The sequence below is a fragment of the Megalops cyprinoides genome, chromosome 22 (assembly GCF_013368585.1).
Source record: "Megalops cyprinoides isolate fMegCyp1 chromosome 22, fMegCyp1.pri, whole genome shotgun sequence".
Taxonomy (NCBI): Eukaryota; Metazoa; Chordata; class Actinopteri; order Elopiformes; family Megalopidae; genus Megalops; species Megalops cyprinoides.
The window spans coordinates 14,991,443-15,017,327 of record NC_050604.1 but is presented as its reverse complement, the minus strand read 5'-3'; the positions used below and the strand labels follow the sequence as shown (position 1 = coordinate 15,017,327).

At 40.2% G+C, this 25,885-nt stretch overlaps 1 protein-coding gene across 1 annotated transcript; it reads right to left on the bottom strand.

Moving 5' to 3' along the window:
* Positions 1–21,046: 21,046 nt before the first annotated feature.
* On the bottom strand, positions 21,047–23,479 carry LOC118769730 (POU domain, class 4, transcription factor 2-like). Its single transcript, XM_036517015.1, has 2 exons — positions 23,025–23,479; positions 21,047–22,730 (listed from the first exon to the last, which is right to left on the bottom strand). The coding sequence occupies exons 1-2, from the start codon at positions 23,232–23,234 to the stop codon at positions 21,792–21,794; spliced, it is 1,149 nt and encodes a 382-aa protein (XP_036372908.1). The 5' UTR covers positions 23,235–23,479; the 3' UTR covers positions 21,047–21,791.
* Between the last annotated feature and the right edge of the window lie 2,406 nt (positions 23,480–25,885).

Genomic DNA, 25,885 nt, shown 5'->3' with positions numbered 1-25,885 from the left:
AGAAATTTCCTGACCTTTGACTACTCCTTGATTGGATGTTCTGACAGAAGCTGGTGTTGGTTCCATCCCACCAGCATGGACTTTAGATTCATCCAAGCAAAGGGAAGGTGGCCAACGGGCAGAACCTATGCGAATTCCTCACAAACTCACGTTCCAGTGTTGACCAATGGCCAGTATAAACATAGACACCAAACCTGGAATTTCAGATTCCCTGTCCCCCTCTGTGCTTTCCTATTGAAAAGAATTCCCAGCCCACCAAAGGTCACAGCCCTGTTTGTGTTCCTCAAGCATTCAAACAGTGTGTGTGCGTTCTGTGTGTGCAGCCTCGCACCACTCACCCTCTCGCACATTACAGACATGCATGCTTACAGGAGATGCCCCTGTGACAAGCTACAAATTCTCTGCCGGACTGTTGCCAGTTCTGTATGAGCCCAGAACACCCTCTCTCTTCTCCGGCTGGATCAATACCGCACAGGCCCAGTGGACTCTTAAAAGGTGTACATATGAGATCACCAGACAGAGGGACGTTTCACCTCGCACAGGTGCAGTGCTCCTCAACAGTGTGACACCGTCACAGCACACAGCATGAGGACAGGTCATAAAGGATGAAGCTCCGCTCTGTCCTGCCTAATGACCAGTGCAGGCACTCTCTGGTGGCTAGCGCCAGCTAGCTTCTACACACTTCACAGAGAGATAATATAGGATGACAGCTACTGCACAGGGTAAGCAGTGAGCATCTGAGACCGCTGAGTCCTGAGTCCTGAGTCCTTTTTCCTCTTCTGTGATTTACAAAGACAGCCAGCCGATTCTCCCAGCTGACCAACAGGGCATGGTAGTCAGGGGTTTGGCTAGGCAGTGATTGTTCTGTAATTAAAGGCCATTCCCACCCTATTTATTTCAGGCTATTAAGCAGAAAACAGACCACACCCTTCTCTCACTTCAGCACATGGCAGACTCCAATCAATACTCTCCCACTGGCAACCTCATGCTTTTCTTTTGAAAAGTTTGCAGTTCAGGAAGAAATTCACTGAATTTGAAGAGGCAAGAGGACACATTTTTAAAATCTGAAAAATACTAAAGATTGGGGGAAAGTACAGCCGTGCATTCTGTGCTGAGGATACACTTTGAAACAAAATAGGAACAGATAGATGTACCATATCTCATTGTTTCTTGTCTTTAAATGAGTTGATGATATATTTTTTTAAAAACATATCTGAAAACAGTACAAAGAGAGGGGAAAGAGTGAAATAATGCACATAATGTAGTAGCAGGGAGAGGAATAAATAATGAGGTTTAGGTTAGTTAGGTTTCTGACAGTGGAGATGAATCCAGGGGGACAGTGAATAGACCTGCTTAAATACAAGGGGTTTATGAATCTTTATCTTATTAAGTTATCATTTATAAAATGGACAGACAGGGTTTGTTTATTCTTTCATTGGGATAAGAGTACTTTCCAGATCTGTTTTCCAGTGCTCAGGCAGAGAAAGGGAGAAAAATCCAAGTAGATTGATTCTTCTGGTGTCAAATCTGGATAACAGTTCTGGAATTAAACACTTGGTAAGAAATATGACAGTGTGAGATGGGCCATTATCATTACCCTATTGAAGCTGTACTACATGTTTGTACTCCTTGTGTTTGTTTTTTGACAAGTGTCGACATCTCCTCACCAGTGTTTTGCTATGGTCTCAGCTGTCCTGATGTCCCCTCATTCGTCATTGATTCTACAGTTCCCTTTTTATACTGCAGACACAGACATGATAGCCGGCCTAAACATTGGGGAAGCAGTGCTCATTCGTCATGCAAGGATGGCACTGCTTTCATCTGGATGCACAGTCACGGCAAAGTTTTTCCTATGCCAGGAGGTTTCAGTCCTGTAATCATTTCACAAGTCATTTGCTGCCTTACGCAGCCCATAAATTGGAAGAGACACTGAGTGCTCGGTGGCAGCAGATGCAGGAAGGAGCTGTAATGGATGTCTGCGCAGTTGGCAGATGGTTCAGTGATGTGACTGACTGAAGGACTGACTGACTGGGCTGACTCAGTAAGCACTCCTCAACGTCCTGTAGGGGGGTCAGCGCTTCTCTGGTGAGTTTGCGTGTCACCTCTTCCACACGGTGTCCTCGCTGCTGGAGGGCAAACCCAGTGTTCCCTGAGTTCACCCTGGTTTATTTCGGGTTACTGTGATGGTTTCACCGGGTTTTGTTCTCGGAGGGTGAACCGGGTTCACGGACAACTCACCCAAACTTCATCCTTTTTGCATCACGGGATAAAAAAAAGTTTCTTACCATTTTTTTTTTAATGTCTGGCTCATTTATATTATGGTACTTGGATTGATTTAATTCCTATACCACAAAGGCTGTGAGAGAATGATTCTTTTACTTCTTTGCATCAATACTTTGCATGCACAAGAACAGAATCTTGCTAACTTTCTGTCACTTTCCCTAATGGAAATATACAACTCTTCCGCAGTATGTCAGTGAAAACACCTTCCTGTGACAACTGCCCTCCGTGACCTCTTCTACCGCTTCCCTGCTAGTTATAAATGCATTCCTGTAAATGTGCCAAGGCAAATATTTAGCTAATTATCCATTTTTAATAGTGTTCTATGCTGGCCCCTTTCATGAGGTCCAGCAGATGCCATTAAATTTCACCCCATAGATACACAGTTATGACATATAATAACTACTGAATATAAAAGAGATTAATAATTTAGAAGGCGCTAACAAATTAGGGCCATCATTAAAAAAAAACTGAGCTTGAAACCATTTTGCATTAAACTCAGTCCAAGGCAATGCTCAGCCCTCACGATAAAGAATGACTGCATTAATTCTGCAAAGTGAACTTATTGCTCCTATTCGTTTCAGGAATCCCTGGAGCATTGGGAGACGGAAAGAATGAACTGATAACTGCACTTTCAGGCACAACGGCCCTTAGATTTCCATTTCAGCATCAGACTCCATTTCACTGAAATGGAAGACATGCTTCTTTTTTGTTGCATTTCTGTAAGATGTGCATTTGCTGAGGTTTAGCCTTCTGAACACCATTGTATTTACAAACACCACTGTTTTTATACTGAATACTGCAGTGATTCCAGCACAGTTAGCACAAGTGCGCTTATGCTGTGCAATAAAAAAAATGCAGTGTTCACACTAAGCACTGCAAACTTTAAACTTTCAACAGCGTTGACGCTGAACACCACTGTGTTTTAAAAGGAAAATCCTGGTTCGGATTTTGCTTTGTATACTTCAACCACTGAGCAACACGGTGTTCACAGCACACAGAATTAGGGATGGCATGGTGCATCGTTTTGACAGTATACCATGGTGTCATTTTTACTCATTAGCACACTGTTTACAGTCCTTTGCAGCATGACAACTGAATTTACCATACACTACAGTACTCAAAATAAAAAATAATGATCAATTTAGACAGTAATCATAAGACACAGTAACCTTTGATGGCTAAAAGCTCTGAGATTGGACTGCACATCCTAGACATACTGTCATACTCCCATTTTATTTATGTTGGTGTAACTTTTATTACCTAAAAAGATCATTTTAATAACATGGTATATATGCAGAGGTGTTACAACATGTCTCAGAAGTAAGCATTTTTTCTTTTTTTTTCTGTTTCTTCCAGAACAGATAGGATAGTCATGATCATGCTAGCTAGCTTTCTTCCCGCTGTCGATGTGAAAACATGAAGGGATGGTACTCTTATAGCCTCTTAAGTCTCAGTTGTCCAATGGCTTGCTTCCTGAAGCAAGGTCAACAGCAGCAGGTAAAAGGGAGCTATTCCACTGCATGGTGGCTATTGCTCTCGTAATGATCTCTGAGATCACAGAACAGTGACGGAGCAAGTTCGGTAATTTTCCCCTTGGGATCTTCTTTAACTGAAATTGATTCATGTGCAGGTTTGTGGTAATTTTGTCATTCCATAGGATGCAGAATAATAAATAGAAACATTTTACTTTATTTTAAGTCAATGTATCACTCTTTTTTTCTCTCTCTCTCTCTTTCTCTCTCTCTCTCTCTCTCTCTCTCTCTCTCTCTCACACACACACACAAACACACACACACTTGAACTGGTAAAGTCAATAACATTTTTCTAAAGTCTTCTCCACAGAGGCAAGGTGGTGTCTCAATATTTTTATCTCAGCATCAGTTTTACACATTATTGGGAGACTTTCCTGTCAGAGGACAGACTCTGTGCTGGAGACATATTCACATGACTGTGCGATATTGCTGCTTTATGTCACTCTGAATTTTATTAGGATGGGGATAAAGAGATCAGTGAATGTGTATGCTCGCAGTCATCGCTTTATCATGGGTTTTTACGGGGTACCAGGTGTCTTGATGCAGTATTTTACATGTACTGCGGCCCTGTGGGACCCAGCCTTGGCTGGGATGAAAGGATCCCCCAGGACACACACACCCACACACCCAGCCACTGGGGAACATCAAGCAGCCAGAGATCATCACGCACATCCCTGTCTCTCCGAACCAATCAGGAGGCAGACCGATACCCTGGACAGCACAGGTGAATCGAGCAATTACACAGACTGCTGCACTGATCAGGCCTGTGCCAGTCATACAAGGGTAAAAATTTCCCTCTGGTTTTCTGCCTGATCTCACTAGCTGACCAGGCCCTTTGTGGGAAGGCTGTGGGAGGTGGTGTTTTACACAAAGGCTTTATTTCGCGGACGTATCCGGCAGCCTCCTATAACTAAATGCGTTAATGTCTGTATTGCACGCATAGTAGCCCTGGATTTACACATCCATTCCCAGCCATGACTATTAAAATAAATATTTGCGCCTTTATGACCTTTCCCGTGTCACAACAAAGCAACTGGGGCTGTGATTTAGCGATCAATATGTGGTTAAATGTGTGTTTTATATAAATGCGTGCGGAGATAAGAGCGAAGCTGCAGGCCCTTCAGGGTTACTGTCACCCTCAGACCTGCCGCTCCCGCAGTAAAAAAGAATGGAGGCTGCTGCCTTGTGGGGGGAAGATCTCTGGAAACAGATCTCTGCAGATTTTATGTCAGCTTTCAGTGACTACAAAGGGGCCATGCAGAGGTAGCCCGGGGATGTTACTCTCTTGTTTGAGCGGAATATGCACAGTAAGTGCGAGTTTTCTTTTCTTCATCAAGCACGTCTCGAAGGTTTGCGTTCCCTCAGAAGAAGAGATACATATGAAGTGAGCGTGTGTCTGCTTTTATGTTATTTTACTATGCCATAGTCTGATCTCCTGAAGACACCAACTGAAGAAGTGTACCATGAAAAAAGACTGACTGAATTAAAGGACACTTTAACATTGCTGATGTGTTAATAGGTTTATAGTCACATATCTGCACTGTTTAATTAAGCTGTAGCCCTTTAATATGATGAGCAGAATATCTGTATTTGCAAAGAATGTATTCCAAACACAGTATTGTTGTGTTAGTATTACAAAAGTACTAGTGTTATCATCATTATTCATATAATTTATTTGACTGGGAGAAAACCCTACCAGGGGAATTGCAGATTCACACCTTACCCATAGTGTCACTCCTTTGTATAGGTTGATATTTACTTGAATAATTTGAACCTTAAATATTATGTGAAGCATGCTGACCAAAAATCTCACAACAGTGCCTTACCTGGGACTTGAATATACAACCTAGAGGTCCACACTCATAATGTAGCATAATGCAACATGTAGCACAACACAAAAGACAAGAAAAAGTTGCACAAAAATAAAAATATATATCTCTAGTGTTTTACTGATGCCCATTAAAGACTAAATATATTTGAAATATCAAGAATATGTGACTTTCATTTCTTATAATGCATATTTTAGGTATTTTGTGGGGGATATACTCACTTTCCGACTTCAGGTGGTGTAATGTATCTTCCAGCTGATTTACTAGACGTAGCCACATGAACCAGGCAGCAGGCTATAGTTCAGCTGCAAGAAAGCTGGTCAGTTATATTCAGAAAGTGATACAGGATATAGAAGAAAAAAGTAGGAAAGAGAAGGAGAGCAGAGAAAATTACAGTATCATAGTAGTTAGTTCCAGAGGTCAATGGGACCCAAGGCAAATAACAGAACATTAGGAGACTAATCTTGGCATGATGCAGGAGGAAAAGAAGATGAAGAAAAACAACAAAAAGGGGGGTGGGGGGAGGGGGGTAGTCTCATCAAGAACAAATTGTTGAGGCTGTATATAATGCCATTTATATAATATCTCACTATATGCAAAGTGTTTCCAACACATTAATTGTTTATATTAAATGCAATCTATGAAGCACTCTGTCATAACTCTCTTTAAGAGCTCTACGTCAAATAAAACAGTTCTGAGGCATATCAGCCTTGTGTCTGTCAGGACACAAAAGTAACATTCAAATGAGAGTCCATCCCTCCCACTCTCAGTGCTCACACTGTCAGTCCTGCCATTTTCAACTTAAACTTCAATTTCAACAATAAACCCCCTACATTAAGAAAACTTTTCTTACAAGCACATGGCCAAGACATTGGCAATGCTTCACATTAAGACCCCATTAATTATAAATTAATTAATACATTTTTAAACATTATTAGCATTCGCTGCAGTGTCTGACCTAAGATAGGTATCACCTACCCCTTAAAAATGACTTTAGGGCAGGGACAGTGAAACAAGTTAACAAGTGCTTTATAGTGTTAATCGACATCCCGTGAGAATTTTTTTTAAAGAGGTGAGCATTGTCTGTTTTTGGATTGGCACTGCAAAACAATTAATTAATGTTTAATACATGTTAATAGTGTATTATTACCTTCATTAATTAATGGGATCATAACAAATAGCGTTACCATGCCATTCTGATTGCTGAGTCAGACATTTGTGAAATTTTGACATGAATAAGGCATATAGAGGTAGTACTAATGAGCAGATGCTAAGAAGGTTGCCTCCTTTAGGGGGGGAAATTTACAGCTGGGAGGCACAGAAGACAGAACTTTTTTTTTTTGGTTTAGCAGGGCTGCCCATCAAACAAGCATAATTACCATCAGAATTCTTCCAGCATTCCAAGAATCCTGAAGGCAATCAGTTCCCCTCAAATTAGTTACTCCGATAAATCACCATTAATTAGCTAATAAAAACCAGCAGGTGGTTTGCAGCTCAGAGCTGCTCCCTGGTTGTGTGAATTATGTATATATCACAGTGCTGCGCAGACAAAGTAAATGAGAGCGGAGCAAGAGTGGCACGAGAAACCCCAGTTCAGGGATAGCGCCCCCCCCGTGAAAATCTCCCGCATCCCCCAGAATCCCACCCCAAGGAGTACAAGTAGCTTTGACCCCTTCTCACATAATCCAATCCACCAGGCTCTTGCGTCGGCACCTATTTCAACACTGATTATGCATTCTGAACATCCAGTTTACCCAGGCTATCTTCTCCACAGCTGACCGCACGTGTTCATTCTGCTTCAAATTGCCAATAATTACAATTGGGAGACCAGGCTTGTCTGCAGAATTGCGCTTTTTTAAAATGTGGTACAAGGTGACGCATAAACTCCTTTGTTGCATTATTTTTAAATAAATAACTAAAAACAATAAGCTTAAACTAAATTAAACTCTATGTTGAATTCATAGCATTGGCACCGGATGAATGGAATCGGTCTCTTCAGAGTGTGTTGTTCAAGTCTGAAAGAGAAATTCTGCTCCAGCTTCGACAGCTGTCTGACAGCAATCATATTTAATGGCCGTATCTGCGACCGGCCATTGACTCTGCACTCTGAGTGATGGTCGGGACTTCACACAGAAGAGCTTTGAGTCATAACCAAGGAACTCAATAGAAATAACATCACAAATGGCAGCAAGTGAGGCTGTAAGAGTTAACATGTATGTCTCAGATGCATTGCCATACAGCAGTGCTGTTTACTCCAATGCTTTTCAGTCATTTGTTGCTCTGTGATCCTATGCTGAAAACTCCAGAACGCTTTTCAGTTATGCTAGTGTTACGTCATAAACGCTTTACTGGTACAACACATGTATGGTTTCTGGGGGGATTGGCCAAATTCAGAAACAAATAAGAGCATTTTAAGAACACAGTTTACACGCACATACTAAATAATATAAACGGTTTAAGTGGTATCAGACAGTGCAAACTGGTGTAGACTGGGGTGTCCATGGGACAGCTGACTTATTTATAGCAGGTGGTAGTGAATTTTGAAATTAATTAAATAAATAATATGCCTACTAAAGATAGATGACATGCAATCAGCATCGAAAAGCATGGTTCAATAGGTTATACACACTGTCACCAACAAGCCCCATCAAACAAACCTTCAATCATTAACCAGATCACAGAGAAGTCACCACAGAAAACTTACGCGGCGGTTTACTAATGCACACTGGTCAGCTTGTTCAGACACTGACAAGCTCCATTGAAAAAAGAGAACAGGCATTATTTTTCACGCTGTTGTTTAGTGAGTATCTAGGATTATCTTTCAAATAAATGTCTGAGGCCATTTTGCAAAAGAAGATGTTGTAATACATTCGAATATATCATTAGCTGATTGGAGACACAGGATATAAATATGATTTCTAAAAAAAAGTCACTCAAAATACATGTGTTCAATCAGTCTGTCCTTTAAGACTCCAAGACAAAGTTATTTTTACAAGATGAATGTTCCCTGCCAACAAAAATCTAGCTGGTTTCCTTCTACCTCAGAAATGAGCTCTGCTCTCTGGTTTCATGTCCCCAGGCATCTGTTTGACAAAATGTCAAAGAAATGGCCAACATCTATACAGGTGAAACATCTGAATCACTAGACTGTTTGCTCCATGGGTTACTTCTGCCTTTCTCCCTAAATGCCTTTGTGGACAGATAATGTTTGTGATATCACTTATATTAGTAGATATGCAGTGTATGACCAAACTGGTTCAAGAGTAAGTAATTGCTGCTATTAGGCCCATTTTGAAACCACAGTGAAGCTGAACTGTATTAAATGTATTAAACAAATTTAAAGGATACGTAACATGTAAGGAAAGGGGACGGAAAATGACATGTTGTAAAAAAAAAAAAAGAAAAGCTGAAATGCATGATATGACTGCATTTACAGCAATGAATATTTGAATGCATCAGGAGGAAAACCTGTTGCTTCCGGTATCTGTTATCCTGTTACAATTGTAACATTCCTCATGGAAAGAGACTTCCTATGCTTTAAAGCTGGAAATCCAATATTTTCAGAAAGAAGCCTTATCATCACTGGTTCTATGTGTCAAAAAGGCTTTTAATTGTATTAGACATATTGCCAAATGATGAAAATAATTGATAGGGAAACAGATAAAGGTGCAGTTTTGGAAAAAAATAATAAATCCCAGCATGTAACAAGGAGAGATATGGCATACTGTAATGTGCCTCAGCTGCCGCACATGATGTTTCGTCCAGTTTCGTCATATTCTATGGGCATAGAAACAACGGATTGAACACCATGTCTGAGTGATAAAAAGCCGAAAGGCTGAATCTTTCAGCAAATTAAAATTTTTAACAGGGATGTGAGGTAAAGGTTCTTTCATTTTAACACAAACTATAAGCAATCACAATCCAGTCCTTGACAGCCTGGTGTTGTGAAGCACAACTCTGTGTCAGGTGACAGGGAAGATGTCAGCTGTAAGGAGTCTGTGATCAGTCTGGCAGAGAAGTTTTCTGTACTGAAAAGGCCAGATGGGCAATCTGATTTTGAAAATAAATGAAAAGATTTTTCCACCTCTGTAAGTCAAAGGAGGTGAGGGAGTAGAGAGTAATATTTCACGCCATCTTTAATGATTATCTCCTGACAGAAGCCCCCTGGAGACTGTTACGATTTCTCTGTGTCCGTATGAATCACTTAGAAGAGGTCACCGAGAAGTTCAGCTCTTCACCATCACTTCAAAATGCTTCCAACCATACTATCTATATGCCCACTCATGCCACTGATCCCTCATTCACACTTCAGACCACTCACTCATTCTTTCTATCATACTGTATCATCTGATCAGTCACTCACACTTTTGACCATACCACCTGACCATTCACTCACACTGTTGACGATACAGTCTGAACACTGACTGACACTTCTGACCACAGCCTCTGACCGCTCACTCGCGCTTTGGACCATGTGATCCGACCATTCACTTACACTTTTGACCATATCATTTGACCACTCACTCGTGCTTTTGAAAATAGCATGTGATTGCTTGCTCACACCTCTGATAATAATTTGATCAATTGCTCACATCTGTAATAGTACTGCCTAATCACCTGTTCATCCTCTGGACTGTACCATGTGATTGCTTGTTCATGCTCCAGAACAACATACTGTTACATTACTCATTTTCTCCTCTGACCACACCATCTGATTACTCACTCAGGCCCTGACTGTACTGTTTAATTGCCTGCTCCTGTCTCTGTCCATAGGGTTTAATCACCCACTCATACTTATGGCCGTACTGTTTGATCGCTTGCTCATGTCTCTGACCATACCATCTGTATTTTTAATGCAGCAGCAGTCTGCAGAGCAGCCGACTATATCGTACACGGCTGTAATCAACCACTGCAAAGACACTTCAGAGGTAATTTCATAAGCTTTCAATAGCAACATGTAATTCAATATGGAGAAAACCATATCAATGCATTCTGCTGAGACAGTTATTTTCCCCAGTATCTGCACACTGGTATCATTGGAGACACCTTTATATGGCAATAAAAATTCTGAATTCTAGCTTTTTCTATTTCTGTTTTTTGAGGGGATTTACATTTGTTTGTCAGCGTGTACATTCACAGACTTAAGGGTCTGTTCAATCTAGCTGTAATGTGGAAAACCATACAGATATGAAAAACAAATAAGTAATAAAAACACTTGGAAGTAAGGCACCTTTGTACCTTTTTTATCTTACACTGCTTTTGCTGTTGTTTTAAATAATTTCATCAATGTCCCATGGCAGAAAATAACATCATCAGTTAATATCAATAATAGAGTTATGGCAGTATTGTTTTGTCTTGTTGCTTACGCAACCTTTTGTGTAAGTTATGAAAACACCTAATATTGCTGTAACAATGTTACTGCCTCAAGATTATGATGCCGGCATCCATCATGACACTTCAACTGACCCGCCCTCCTAGTCCAATCCAACAAGTGCAGTTTGATTCTTCAGACAGACCAACTTCCCTGAGTGCTAGCTGTCCTACAGGCAAACAACGTCAGTCCTTTCAACGAGTCTCAAAGGAAAATCCGGACAATGAAATCACAGCTGTGAACAAAAATACTCAGATTATGGGAGTGACTGTTCTGCATTCTGTGTGTTGACAAATGCATGCATTCTGTTGGCTTTGACTTGGGACCACAGTTATGCGCTGCATCAGTCTGTGTGAGCATGTGGGATCAAGCGCTTCCCCTCAGACCACAGGGATTTTTCCCTGTATCTCGCACACTGGTCCGAGGTGACCCCTGCATATGTTAGTACGTCCTGTTGCTACATATTGGCACACTACAGTCCCACAGCCACCTCAGTGACTGACAGCTGTCAGTCCCAATGATCCAGGGTAGAGCTCTATCCATTGCACTCCCTTAAGGATGGGCTGTGCTTCCCTGTCCCCCTGATGACTGACTGACACACAGCACAGCGCCTACCGCCTGGTGTCTGCTGCTGTCCCTAGGTGTACTCTGGTGTCCCAGGCTACCAGAGAGTTAATTAAATTCTTGTCATCCCTGAACATCTGAAATGGCTAAACGTGCATCTTTACTCTATCACTGTTGTGCCTGCTGGCTGTCCTGCTTTCCTTGTTCTTATCAATGTATTGTAAATTCACAGTAAATGCAAGGCATGTGTAAGCAGACATCAATGCACCTTTGCCTAGATTTGAATGAATGAAACACAAGCCTGGTCACAGTGTTATTTCCGTTGAAGCTTTATCATATTTTAATGTAGTATTTATCATTTAAAATGAGAGATCAGGGATCATGTAGCCTATGTGTCTCAGGCACAAATAACAAAAGTTGGCCATTTATTTTCCTCGATTCTAACAAGAATTCCTCACATTATACAACCTAATTCACTGATGTTATAGCTGGCATAGTGCATTACACTGAGTCAGAGGTAACAAAAGCAGCAGAGAAAATAAACATTTTTGTCAATCTTAACTATGTCATCCCCACTTATTCAAACGCAAACGGCCCGTGTAATGGTCTTTTAAACTGACCCAAGTCAACACTTTGTATGTGCCTTAGTGGTCATATTAAACATGTTAATTATAGTTATTGCAAGAGGGGCTTTTCTAAGATATTGCTCTCCTTTAGTTATTTTTGTGTCGTGATTTTTAATAGTGCTGAAGAATAATTAATTGGTATAAAATGTGGGTTTGGGAATCAGCGGTTGATGAAGAACTGAAGCGATTCTGAGAACTTGTTTGGCAGATGGACCAGAACAACTGATGACGTTTAGCAAAGCAATGGCTGCATCCGAATACTCAGTATGTACTAACTAACGGTTAAGAATGTACTACCCGACCGTTACTGTAGTACGATCTATGAGTATGCGAGCGAGTAGTAAGGACACAATTCGGACGTACGCCGCCGCCATCTTACCTGTCCTTTGACCTCTGATGTTTACATGTTTTAAAAATCATTCTGCTTTACTTTGCTGACTGTCAACCTGAGGTAAAACGAAAAGCTAACGTTGCGTAACGGGCCAATTGATTTGTTAGCTTAACCAAGTTAACAAATCAACCGTCATCTTCTTTCTCTTTTTTCCCGGGGAATTCTTCTTCTTCGGTTATTCAGGCTCCAGCTGACTTACGGGATAGCGTAGTGTAGCACAATTGCATACGTCGATGTAGTACGTCATCTTGGTACCGTTGGAGTACGATGACGGAACAATACCTTTTAAGCATGGAATGTAATATGATGATACTCCTCAATAGATATTCCATCAATGATGCAAATACTACGAGTTCTCTCACCTCAGCATTTATCTCCTACCTCAGATGTAATGTGTGCATGTGTGTGTAGTGCATATATAAATTTGCCTAAACCTACTCCAAAGTCTTTCGTTGCAGAATATATTTCGCATAATAATAAATTAGACCAACGCAATTCCAGCACAGTCTCAGTAATTAACATATCAGTCAGGAATCATCATGAAAACCTCTAGTCCCCGACAGAAAAGTCTGCGGGAAAAAAACGAATGCAAAACATGATTTATCCCCGCTGCGTGACAAGAACTTGATGCATGACTTCCAGCCCGTGATGATTTTTATCCTGCACCGCCGTAATGTAGCCCACAGAACAACTAACAAATTAATTAAGTCGTTGCAAGTTATCTAATGAAGTTACGCATCCTGTGTGTGAAGCAGAGAGCAGTACGTTTTTGAGATGCAGTACTACTGAGTTGCTTTGGCCCACTGTGCCTATAGTTTGTCGTCTCGTCGCCGGAGGCCTCGCGGGCATGGAGAACCGTGTCATTTGCTACCAACTGTGTTTCCTGATGAGATCCTGACCCAGTTGCCCCATCCCTCACCGCTGTCTCATTCCTTTTATTTACATCTGTCTTTTGCATTCTAATTACTCTCCTTATTGCTCTCGCCTGGAGGGAGCCGCAGAAAAAAACTAAGGACACCAGGTTTAGCCAATAATAAAACTATACCCCCACCCACTAGCGCTAAACGCGTGGCTGCTAATTATGGACTACAGATGCGGATCGCTAGCGCATAACCTCTTACATAATAAAGCAATCTCGGCCGACCTCTGTCGTATTTCTCTAGATTTTTGCTACACTTTCCTCAGCATTTGAGGTTGAAGACTGCTAACATACTGTACGAAGATATGGCATGGCATTTTCTAGTTTTAAATCAAAAAAGCTTCGCATCCTAATTAGGTTTCTAAAATCACTAATTCAATAATTTCTCCAAATCCCTGTTATATTCCCGATATCATGTTTTTTTCATGTATCCATAAACACCCCACATTCCATGGCATACTTATTTTGTGTTTATTTCTGCGAATATTTTTCTTCTCAAGTTCAGTAGGAGTAAACAAGAAAACGTTACAAGACGCGAAACGTCTTTAGAGAGTGCAGACGTACTGTTGAAGTCGTTTTTATTTTAACGTGAATTGCAGTGTAGTCCACCGTGCTATCCTCTTCAAGCAAATATCTAATTTCTAAATTTCTCAAATATTCTAATGCCAGGCCCTATTCTGCTAAATTTTTATAAAATAGCATCAATAACAGGGCGCAGAGTCTTTAATGAGCTCTCAACTTTAAAGACTTGAAGGATATTAACAAGCTGTTTGACAAATGGTGCTTAGAAGCACATTAAAGACGCTGCTAATGGAGCGCATAATGACGGCTAATTTTCGATCAGATATAAATTAGATCCCCCAACAGTTATTTGCCTAAAGGACTTTATGTAAATGATTCTGTTCTGTATAAACTGAAAGGCTGAGACGCTGGCTCTGCTTGTACTCGTGAGTAATAGATCCCCAGAAAAACAGGCCTGACAGCCGAGAGGATGTATATCTGCGGACAGCCTTTTTTGCCTTCTTTACCGCATATTTACCACTCGTTTACGGCACGTATACAGCATCTGAATGTGAACATATCTGGTGCTTTGTATTCAAGAATTTTAAGGGAAAATGCGAAGGAAATCCGGTAAACCGTGGTCTGATATGTGTCCCTGCTGCTAGTCCATATTATGTATTTAACCCAACGGATTCAACCCGTTTTCCACTGACAAAACCGTGCTGATCCCAGTGCTGCTCCGTCCTAGTTCAGCAAAAATGAAAATTACTACTATTAGTAGCCTAATGTTTCACCTTTCTTGGAGTGGTGTAATGTATAAGCATACTCACGAGTCCCATTTTAAAATACACGTGTAGCTGGTAATCAGTGCTGTATTTCACAGATCGTCAGTAGCTGTTATATAGTATTTTTAGAGGAAACAAGACATAACGTTTGATATAGCAAACACATGTAGCGATTTGGGCGTAGTGTCATTGCTGAATAAATGGTTATACACCCATAATGCAGAGCAAAACTTTATTTTCCCCTTTCGGCATCATTTCTTTCTTCTAGACATCGTTTTCGATACCAGTGACATGCCCCTGGCCTCATTTTAACTAGACCAGCTCCAGATAGATTGCTGGGCCACAGTGTCAACGTTTCTTCTTGCTGTTCTTCGCAAAAAATGATGGAAACCAGGCGGAGCCACCTAATTCAGCGAACGAAGCAGGATGGTCAAAATGTATATTTTCGACGCCATAGATTTCAGTTGAATTTAACAGCCTTTGCGAGGTTGCTGGACTGGCAGGCCACATCTTCTTGGGTCAGTTCCTATATTTGACATGGTAAAGTTAAAACCAACGGGTCCCGATAGGTCCTCTGTCCATAGAAATACAAGGATATCAGTTAAAACATTTGTGTAACAAACGAATTTGAAATTTTACCCGGAAAATCTCGGAAAAGTTGATGACCATCCTCGTATTCAGCGTAATGTTGAGACCACGTAGTCTGCTGTCATCATAGGCTACTCATGATTTTCAGCTGCTTTACCCCAAGATGAACTGCATAGACACCGTATCTGATTTAAGATTAGCTATTAATGACTGTGGGGCACAATTCCTTTGCACTTCTTTTCTCATATAGACAGGATGATGATGATGATGATGATGATGATGACGACGACGACGACGATGATGATGATGATGATGTGGAGGAGGCTACAAAGACGATGATGGCAGAGGCATCGTGGTGAGAAGCCGAGGTATCTTTGTTAGTGATGATGAACAATGATGTCTAAATTACCCAAATGATGCAGCCGCACGACTAATCCAATTAAAAAAATATAGATAGCACTCGGAAAATGCAACAGTAGAGCATACATACGAGTAGTTTAATTCCACAAGCACTTCCGGTTTCCTTGGTTTTAACGCCGAGTATGACTTTATCTAGTTGCTACTGTCACGCAGCCTCAAACTCGATGTCCATACTTGGTAATACGACCAAAGCTTTTCGACTGGGGAGCACATAGATAACGTCGTATATTCTGCATCTGATGTCGCCCTGATGTAAGTCCTCTAGAAGTTCTCCTGAGTGAACAGTCTGTGGAAACAATTTGTGGAGGAGAATTTAACGATTTAATGTGTTGGTACAGTTACTAGCCTACTGAACTCCCACTCAAACACGCACGTTTTCTTTATGCGATGTATTTCAATATAGAACACATGTATAATGAATTAGGATGATTACAGATAATATTTCGTACTAACCTTAAAATGCTATGGATTTTATGAATGAAGTGTCTGTTAATAAGCCTATACCACAAAGGAAGGGTACACTGTTCCTAAGCACACCGTCCTGTGAAGTTAAATGTGACGTAGGCACATTTCTGCAGAGAGTTTACTCACAACAGCACGTTTGTTGTGATTATCTGAACAAATTAATTCAAAATGTCCACACCGAGTTAAAAGTTTGCCAATGCAATATGGCCCATTCCAGAAATATTATTCCCCTCCGTAATTTGTCAGGTTGCACTTACCTTGGATCAAGCTCATAATGGTCTTCATTAGTGCTTCTGGGCGAGTTATTGCGCTAATCTAATAATTTTGTAATTCTCCTTTTTAGACCGTTAATTAACCATGTGATTACTGTGATTAAGTGCATTCAAACATGTTGGGGACACAACCTTGCTTTACGTGATAATTATTAGATTAATGTTTTCTTGACGTGCTCTTAAATTCCGAAATTAATATAAATATCCCTAATCACAATTTGTCTATCAAATATGACGGCGAATTGTGTATTTCCAAAAATGAATGCTTTCCACAAAACAACAAAAAAGTTCTACTTCAAACACTACAGTTCGTTTGGAGACCGTCTTCACCCTTAAGTCCCATTAAGTAAAAATAAAAATCAGTTTGGATTATCTATAAATGATAGTTCACAAAAAAGAAACTGAAAGGCTTTTAGAATAATACATGCTAGATATGTGATATTTCGTGCCATCGATTCCTGTATAGCTACTATAGCTACCCCAATTCAAAAATGCAGACGAACACAGGCTCTACCGTGCATATACCTACAGGCAAAACAATCGATCGACTTCCATCAACGACCATGGGAAATGACTTCAGTATTAAATACAACGTGATTTAACATTTCAGTATAAAAATATTTCCCAGGAGGGGGTTTGGGTTCAAAATACAACCTGTTTTATGCCACTAGTTAAATATCTGAGCACAATAAAAACGTATTAACTCCAAAGTTTGCCTCTGTGAATCCGAATCCTCTCATCGCACATGATTTTTAAACAGTAATTATGTGTAGCCTTCTGGTGCGTAGCCCCTCAGAGATAACTCAGGAAGTTTTGAATTTGAACGGACGTTATTAATAAAATACTTGGTATAGCGCAAATGTCCCTTTAGTCAGCCACTGGGGCAGGGAAATGTTTACAATCCAAAGTCAATAAATGCATTTCTCTTCAGACTGTCAACTCTTGAAAATGATCACGTGTGCATGCGTGCGGACGCGTGTATTCCTGTAATACAAGTGCCTTTGTGTAATATTTCTGCAATATTTCAGATAAGTATATTGAAGGTGACTGATTTAAGGATGTTCGTATTTCTCTGCCAGCAAATATCATTTCAGGAACCACGTAAAAATATGGACAGACATGAATATAGTTGGATCATATCTGACAGTAGACTACTCACCGGTATACGAATGTTGGAAATGAAATAATGCAGACGCTCTCTCTTTCAAAGCCCGACGACTGGTTTCTGGAAAACACTTGACATTCTTTAAACCCCGAAAGGTAATTAGTGCATTAATTCCACAAAAAAGAAAAGAAAAGAAAAAAAAAACACAAACCGCCTATGAAAGGCATCTCTTACTGGAAAAGCAGGTTAAGTCAAATGAAAGATATTGTGGAACTACTGTAAAAAATCATAATGATAAATAAAGGTTATGGTGTCGCGTGTTCAGTTTCTGGCCTGTGGTTCTTCTAATTTGAGAGCAGTCAAGTCTTTGAAGGCAGACACTTGGAGTAAATGTACAGTTAAAATATTCTATTCGCAGCTCCCCCGGCGGAGCTCCGACAGTCCCCGGCTTCATTAAATTTTCATCAGAATCCCAGTGAAAGGGGAAAATGTTCAGGGAAAAGAGAAAAATAAAACAGACGGCCTAATTATAACAAAGAAAAACAATGCTCGCCCTTTCTTTACTAACGTGGCTACTACATTGTCTTATTACGCCTCTCAATGTTTAAAACCTGTACGCAATGTGAAATATTTTGGTGCAGGCGATCCTATTACATGTGAATGACATTTCCTGATTTGTCTGGCTTTTTCTTTATAAATACCGTCAAAATGCACAATAAATGCAACTACTTAAAAAGACACAAATACCTTGAAAAATCTTGACAACGCCTTCGCATAAATGCGCGTTTTTATACGTTTTAATGTAGAATTTATTATAAAGGATCAGCATAAGATTTTCTCCTTTAATATGAACGTTAAATAGGAAATAGCCTCGCTAGGGAGCTGCCACAGCCTCGTGCAGGGTAGAGATGTCAAGCCGTGAGACTTGCTGCACAGTTAATTCCAATTCCCGATGAGGATTTCACATTCCAGCTTTCCCTGACCGACAGTAATTAACAGAGATAACTAATGGTTACTTAGTTACTCCTAGTAATGATCTAGTTTTCATAATTCGCTTCGTAATTTAGTGATTCTTTCACATTAGCGTAGACTGAACTGAGCTCTTTCAGGAGACGTAAAGAAATTTCTAAATCCATCCACCGACAGGGTATTTTAATTGAAAAAGTAAATTTTAGTATTGATGTTGATGTTGATCAACCTATTTCGAAATATTTTAAGTGAATAATTTGTTTTAAAATGTGTTGACCTATTTTACATTTTTAATATAAATGCAAACTGTTCATAAACGGTCGTTGACGTATTAAACTTAGATATGAAAAATATAAAGAGTAAAAAAAAGAAGCCAGTGGAGCCAGTGGAGTTTGAATATGTCCTGCACTGTGACGTCATTGTGTGAGACAGTGTTTGTTGTGGAGGTGTAGGTATAGAAGGTGACAAGGCATTGAATATTTAAATAAGATCACCTACACTATTTAACAGCAAGTGGTTCTCAACGGGCTTTGGTTCTGAACTTTCATGAGGTTAAGCACACCGATCAATATCATATGGTCCTCGTTATCTGTACATTTAATATTATGAATTAGCTAACGAGGAGGCAAATCAGACATATTTACTCGTCCTAATAATGTGTGAAAACCCTTACTTTAATCGCTTTTTAAAACCAGATCGATAGTACAGATTTGTAATGTATATTATTTTCACCTAACTGGTATTTGTTTTCCTTTAGTTACACCCCTGAACATTTTAAAATATTTTTTCAACATAATAAGCCACTTTATTTACTCTTCTGATTGAATGATTGCTCTAATAAAGCTGCAATTAAATATTCAAAATATATAGCATTACTCCCATTTTTACCAAAAAAGAGAGATGAGAGAGATTCCAATTTCAGACTGCAAAATTAAGTGTCGGACTTTCATCGATGCGGGTAGCTATCCATGGTGCTGAAGACATTAGCTCCAGACATATTTGCCCTGAAATTAGCATTCTAGAGTGAATTCCTACTCAACGTTTTGTATGTCCGTGATGAACTAATTGTAAAATACGCTTCAAAACTTGTCCGTGTTCATGTTGGACTGAGAATGGGTCGACTATGTGTTTAAATAAAGACGGCCACGTTTGGCAGCCGTGGTGTTTTTCCGGGTTTTGACAGCTGGCACAGAAAGCCTCCTGGGATGTATCCAGATCTCTATAGACTCCCTGATTAGACTCTAATAGAATATTAGCATTTCCTCTCAGGTAGGATACCACGCGCTGTAAAACCAGCTTGCATATACATCTCATGGACTGTTTCACGCGAGTAAAATTGATTAAATTCATAGGTTATGAGACATAGTAAGTACGCATAAAATTCTACACCTCATGCTCCAGACCCCGACCTCGTCTTTTTCATTTTTGCTTCATTTTAAGGAGCAGCACGTGTATGTAAAAAAGATCCTCGTCTTTTATCGAAAAGTGGGATCTTTTTTACATTTTATGTCGTATTTTTTATTTGATCTGATTTCATTTGATCTGACCTCAGTAAGGCTCATAACAACGAATGTTTCATTGCACCGTGTTCATGCAATACATTTTGAATTTGAGTATAATACTATTAATTATTATAATGATAAATATTTAAATAGGCGTACATTAATAATTCAACGCATTGAAAACTTAATTCCAATAAAATGTTAAAATTTGTTCTTTAATGGAACACATATTGCAATTCAGTAATCAAATAACTTAAAAGTTACATGTATGTAATAAATTAAATTCATTTGTCAAGGTAACCAAAAGCAAAAGACATTACATAAAATAATTCATAAATTTATCTCTGCTAAAACAGTAATACAGCAAAACCTGTACGAATATATTTGTGTGCATGGAGTGATTCCAATGAAATATTTACATTATACAAGTATATTCCCATGAAAAGTGTTATTTTTCAATAAGAAAACATTAATAAACAAAGTGATTTAACAAGCAACGACTTGATGATAATACGCGGGTACTTATACAAATTAATACCAGAAAACACATAAAAATATTTTTAAAGAGAAAACTATGTCATATATCTCTCGATTGTACCATTTCATACGTTTAGAGAAAAGACAAAATACTTTGACATAATTTGGCAATCGTTCCCTTTTCCAGAAGAACACGTTTTACTTGGTGTTCAGAATTTGATTTTCTCAAGCAAAACCAGGAGGGAATCCCGATAAATATGTAATGAAGTAAACATTACCTCACACAATAAATAGTTTATAAGCATGAAACCCACGCTGTAGTGCAGAAGTATTGCAACCAATAAAAACATATTTGACTAAATAAGCCCACTTTTGGCTTATGTTTGATTCACTTTTTATATATCTACACACTGCAAAACGTTGCCATTGTTTTAAATACCCCCAGAGTGACTTATCTTATAGCCAGGACACATCAAAAGAAATAAATAAACTTTCCTTCATTAATATTATTTCTCTGGCCGTCAACATGTTTAAAACGGACGAGGTGGAAGTAGGTATAACCAACACAAAATTAAGCATGGAAAGGCTAAATGAATAATTTACAGGGGGTTGTTTGGCAGTAATCTAATAATCGCTTCCAGTCACTACAATGATGCCCTCCATGACTTCCGTGTTTCGGCCTAAAACCACCAGACTGCATCATAATGACGAAGGAATACTGCTATATATGCATGAAATAACGAGTGCTCACGGCCTGCTGCCGAGGTTACTGAACATCAGTGTCCATTTAGCCTCAAGTTCATCGGTATAATCGCCCACTGTACGTAACATCATATTCAATTCAATATCTGAAATTAATCAAATACCATCGATCAATTTTTTTTAGTGTGACAAGCGTAACAAGTTGTACTTCATTGAGAGAAAGAAACGTGAAGCACAGTAACTGGGGAAAACGGAATGTTCTTACTTGTTCGGTCAAACGATCCTTTTAAATTATTCCACATCCTTTCTGGGTTAAAGACGTGAGAGTGTTTTGATATTCAGTCACTCTGAATACAGTGAATATTTCTGCTTCAACGTACAAGTCATTGATGATTGAAAAAGTGAGATATAAGAAATATTATACAAATCGTCTCTTAACAGTTTATGGGTCTGTTAGCCTTCATTGTTCCTCACAGCGCCAATGGTCAAACTAGACGCATGCGGAGTATTTCATTCGTTTTTGTTTCTGCCGTTGGTTACAGAACCAGACACGCACCACGTTCTTTTTGAGGTCCAGTTTTTCAGCGATGGCTGCTATTTTCTCCGAGGATGGACGCGGCTGAATAGCGAAGTAGGCTTCTAAAGACCTCTTTTCCGGAGCCGCTATAGACGTGCGCTTTCTCTTCTTCTCTGTCCCGTTGAAAAGCTCGGGTTTGTTCAGTTTCTCCCTATGTGATTTCTCTGCTTCTTCCAGCCACGCCTGTAGGATCGGCTTCAAAGCGATCATATTGTTGTGAGACAGTGTGAGAGACTCGAATCGGCAGATGGTACTTTGACTGAGGGAACCGACCCCCGGAATCTTCAGGTTGGCTAGCGCTGACCCTACATCCGCCTGGGTTACCCCGAGTTTGATCCGTCTCTGCTTAAATCTCTCTGCGAATGCTTCCAAGTCCCTGGGATCAGCATCCACGTCGCTCACGCAGCCCATGTGGGAGGGCAGCCCGTGGGCATGGGCCATGTTGAGGGCCGCCTGGTGCATGTGGTTCATCCCCGCCATGTGGGCAGGGTGCGCCGGCGTGGACACAACAGATCCGTCCGGCCCTGCCATGGCCCCGAGTGCAAGACCCGGAGTGATGTGGTCCAGAAGGTCTCCCTCCAGCGCCTGATGGGGCTGGTGATGGTGGTGGTGGTGATGGTGGTGGTGGTGCCCCGCCAGGGCGGAAGGGTGAGATATGGGCACGGAAGAGGAAGAGGAAGAGGAGGAGGTACAGGGGAGAGTGTTCATGGTGTGGTAGGTCGCGTCCGGCTTGAAAGGACTGTGATGAGGAGGGTGGTGGTGGTGGCTCTTGGTCTGAGAGACTATATCCACCGCCGCAAGAGCTTCAGCGCGCGCCAACAAACTCTCATCCAAACCTCCGAATATATTGCTCTGCAATTGCAAATAGAATGCACACATTACTGTCAGCAGGGAATTCCCTCTCCACTCTTCGGATTAAAACATTTCCAGAATGTAAAAAATCCCTAAAAAAGAACACACAAAACAAGACACATGCAACATCCCAGGTCATAAAAATTAATACGAAAGGCAAACCCGGCTGAATACATAAGTTGGGGGAAAATGGAGGTGTTGGGTGATTTGCTGTGCAGACATGAAAAAAACATCAAGCAAAAAAAGTGGGCTGTCAAAATGTGCCTTTAAGCGGTGATTATGCAGAATACGTACCGGCGGGGCTGGGAGACAGGCTCGGCGCATCGTCTCTGAGCTGCTGCTGCTGATGGTACTACTGTGTCGTGAAGAAGAGCAGGAAGACGAAGGAGCATTCGAAGTCAAAGTAGAAGACGAGGAAGAATGCAAACTGGAATACTTGGGTTCGGGCAAGCTGGTGTGGGGCATGGTGAATGCCTGCTTGCTGTTCAGAGACATCATCATCATATTTGCAGGCGACCGAGTTGAAGCAAGTTCCTTTTAACAAGTTAAGACTCCGCCTCTTCGATTGGAGCTCAAACCCTGCTGCCTCCTGAAGTCTCGAGTCAGTTTCGTGTAACAACTGCGTGACAGAATCAAAGAGAGAGGAAAAAAAACAATGTGTCTGGTCTCTCTGCCGCGTATCTACGCTTACCCCACAGGTCTGGGGACTCCAAGTCGAGCTGCTGTCTAGTTGGAGTGATGTTGCGAGAAGCACACACCACGCGCCCTCTGGATCCTCTCCTACTGTGACTGTGACACGCCACTCCTCAAAATAAATGCCCGCCTCCTACTCTATCGCTTTTCTGCTGTTTTCCAGGTTCCTATTCTCTTTTCGAAATCGTTTTCAGTGTTTTATTTTATCTTCACAGATGACGCTGTGAAAAATAAGATATTTGTGTTTTTTTCTTTCTTCTTCATTCAGACTTCCAAAAATTGGCGTGTAAATCGTAACGCTCTTTGACCCTTGTCTGTTGTTTCCGGTGCAACAATTAATTTAATTAAGAGATAAATTGTGACTATGTCGAGACTTCGACTATGTTCAATGCTGCGGGGACTCGATCTACCTCTTCTCTGAGGCTAAGGAAAGACTCCTCTCTCTCTCTCTCTCTCTCTCTCTCTCTCTCTCTCTCTCTCTCCTCCAGCTCGCCGCCCCCCCAGCCCCGTCTCTCTCTGCTATACCTGAAAAACCTTAAATGATTTATTATTCTTCATTAGCCTCAACGCCGCTGGGTGTTCTGCGCATGGGCAGTCTTCGACAAGGCATTCATTTCAGATGGCTAAAACCAGCATTGTGCTTCGCTTCATTTTAAATTATTTGGAACCTAAAGGAAAAAGAGCCAAACGCAACACACGACTAGTCTGTTTCCATTGGTGCTGCCGTATATTGAGTTATCCTTCAGGTGCAGAGTAGGCTACAGAATGGCTCAATGTTACACACAGTAGTTCAAGATATACAAATAATAATGAAAAGGGCGAGGGAACACAGAAAAATGTTTTTAAACAGAAATCAAGAAATTAAGAATTAACCATGGACAGTTTTGTCCAGGGTGACATCAGTTGACTGAAATAAGTCAAGTAAAAAAAAAAAGAAAAGAAAACGACTAACATTTAATTATGCCACAAAATGCAAGTGGAGGAAGTGGAATAACATCTATAAACACATTATGTCCTGGCAGGGAGAAGATTATTAGATTGAAATTTCATTTAGCCCCGTGAACCAGCTTTTCAATAAGTCATCTATTACGCATTATCGTATTTATGTGCCTAATTCACCTTGACGAATTTATTAGTTTTCATAATTGTACAAAAAAGGGAACGGAGAGGTTATGTGGTAAAGCGTATACATAATGAATTCTAGAACGGGCCATGTATGGGAAATATTTTATTAATGGAAACGGAAAGTGGATTTTTCAAAAGTCTTTAGGATTTGATTGCAAACGCAATACAATTATATACTTGTCACAGCGGGCTATTATCATATCTTCACACTAATTAGGGTACTTCATCAGTGATATAATTAAAAACCTTTAATCATATTCTAATTAACAAGGGTTATCTAATTTGTTTTATCTGTTCGAATCCTTTGGATAGGGTAATTACTATAAACTGTTGATTAAATAGGCGACCCTTATGGATAACATAGTGTGTAATTTCCAGGTCATACGACACTCCTTTTTTATCGTACTGAAATAAATATTATGACATGGATGCGAAGAATGAAGAAATGTTGGCCATGTTTTCAGCTTACAAATACAGCGATGCTGTCAGTTTGTAGTATATTTCAGATTCTTTTATATTTAATTGCCCTCCATCGGATAAAGATATAGACGTCATGTATTTTTTATTTAGTTCTGACACAATAAATCTATATTTTTTTGGAAACATGTCTAGCTGTTTTCTTTAAGAGTAAGAATATTTCAAAACAGTTGTATTTTATTATTTTTATTTAATAAATCTATTTGATATTCAACATCCTTCTTAAATATTAATACCCAAATGTGATTTTGGAAGTTGCTTTTTAAAACTTGTAACGCAATAATGATAGCCCAAAAAAGGACAAAGCTAAAATTAGTCACCTCCATGTTCTATCCTTTTCTATGAAATTTCTGGTGGCCGTTGTTGAAATGAAAGAAAGTAATATTGTGATTTAGAATGTAACATTACAGAAGATTTCTATTGTATGGTTTTGCCATAATCGCATGCAGACTGTGATTCGCCTGATGCGCATCTGAATTCGGTAGTCTCCTGCTATAGGCTGCACGAGGACTCTTTGTCAACGACTTTTGTCGCCGCCTTTTTGATTTTGATGCTCAAAGACATCCGATATGTCCCACGGCAGCGACAAAGCTGTTGCTTGTGTACTGCACTTACATTCAGAACGCCGCCCGGCTGCTGAAAGGTTTACCTCTCGCGTGGGACGGCACGCGCTGAAGCCACCCCTCGCGCGCACATTGAGGAGACATCAAGGGGCAATCAGTGTCTCCTCACATATACCGACAGACTGATTTATGATTAAACTTTAACCGAATCATTTATATTTCACTACCTCTAAATCGGCTTATGAAAATTTCATTCACAATGAAATACAAAAAGTATATCTTAAGTGAAATAAATCA

What these genes read in the sequence shown, in the direction of transcription:
- LOC118769730 (XM_036517015.1), bottom strand. Translation starts at nt 23,234, where the DNA reads ATGATGATGATGTCTCTGAACAGCAAGCAGGCATTCACCATGCCCCAC. An exon ending in CCTGTCTCCCAGCCCCGCCG is followed by an intron (nt 22,731 to 23,024) that starts GTACGTATTCTG and finishes TTGCAATTGCAG; the next exon opens with AGCAATATATTCGGAGGTTT.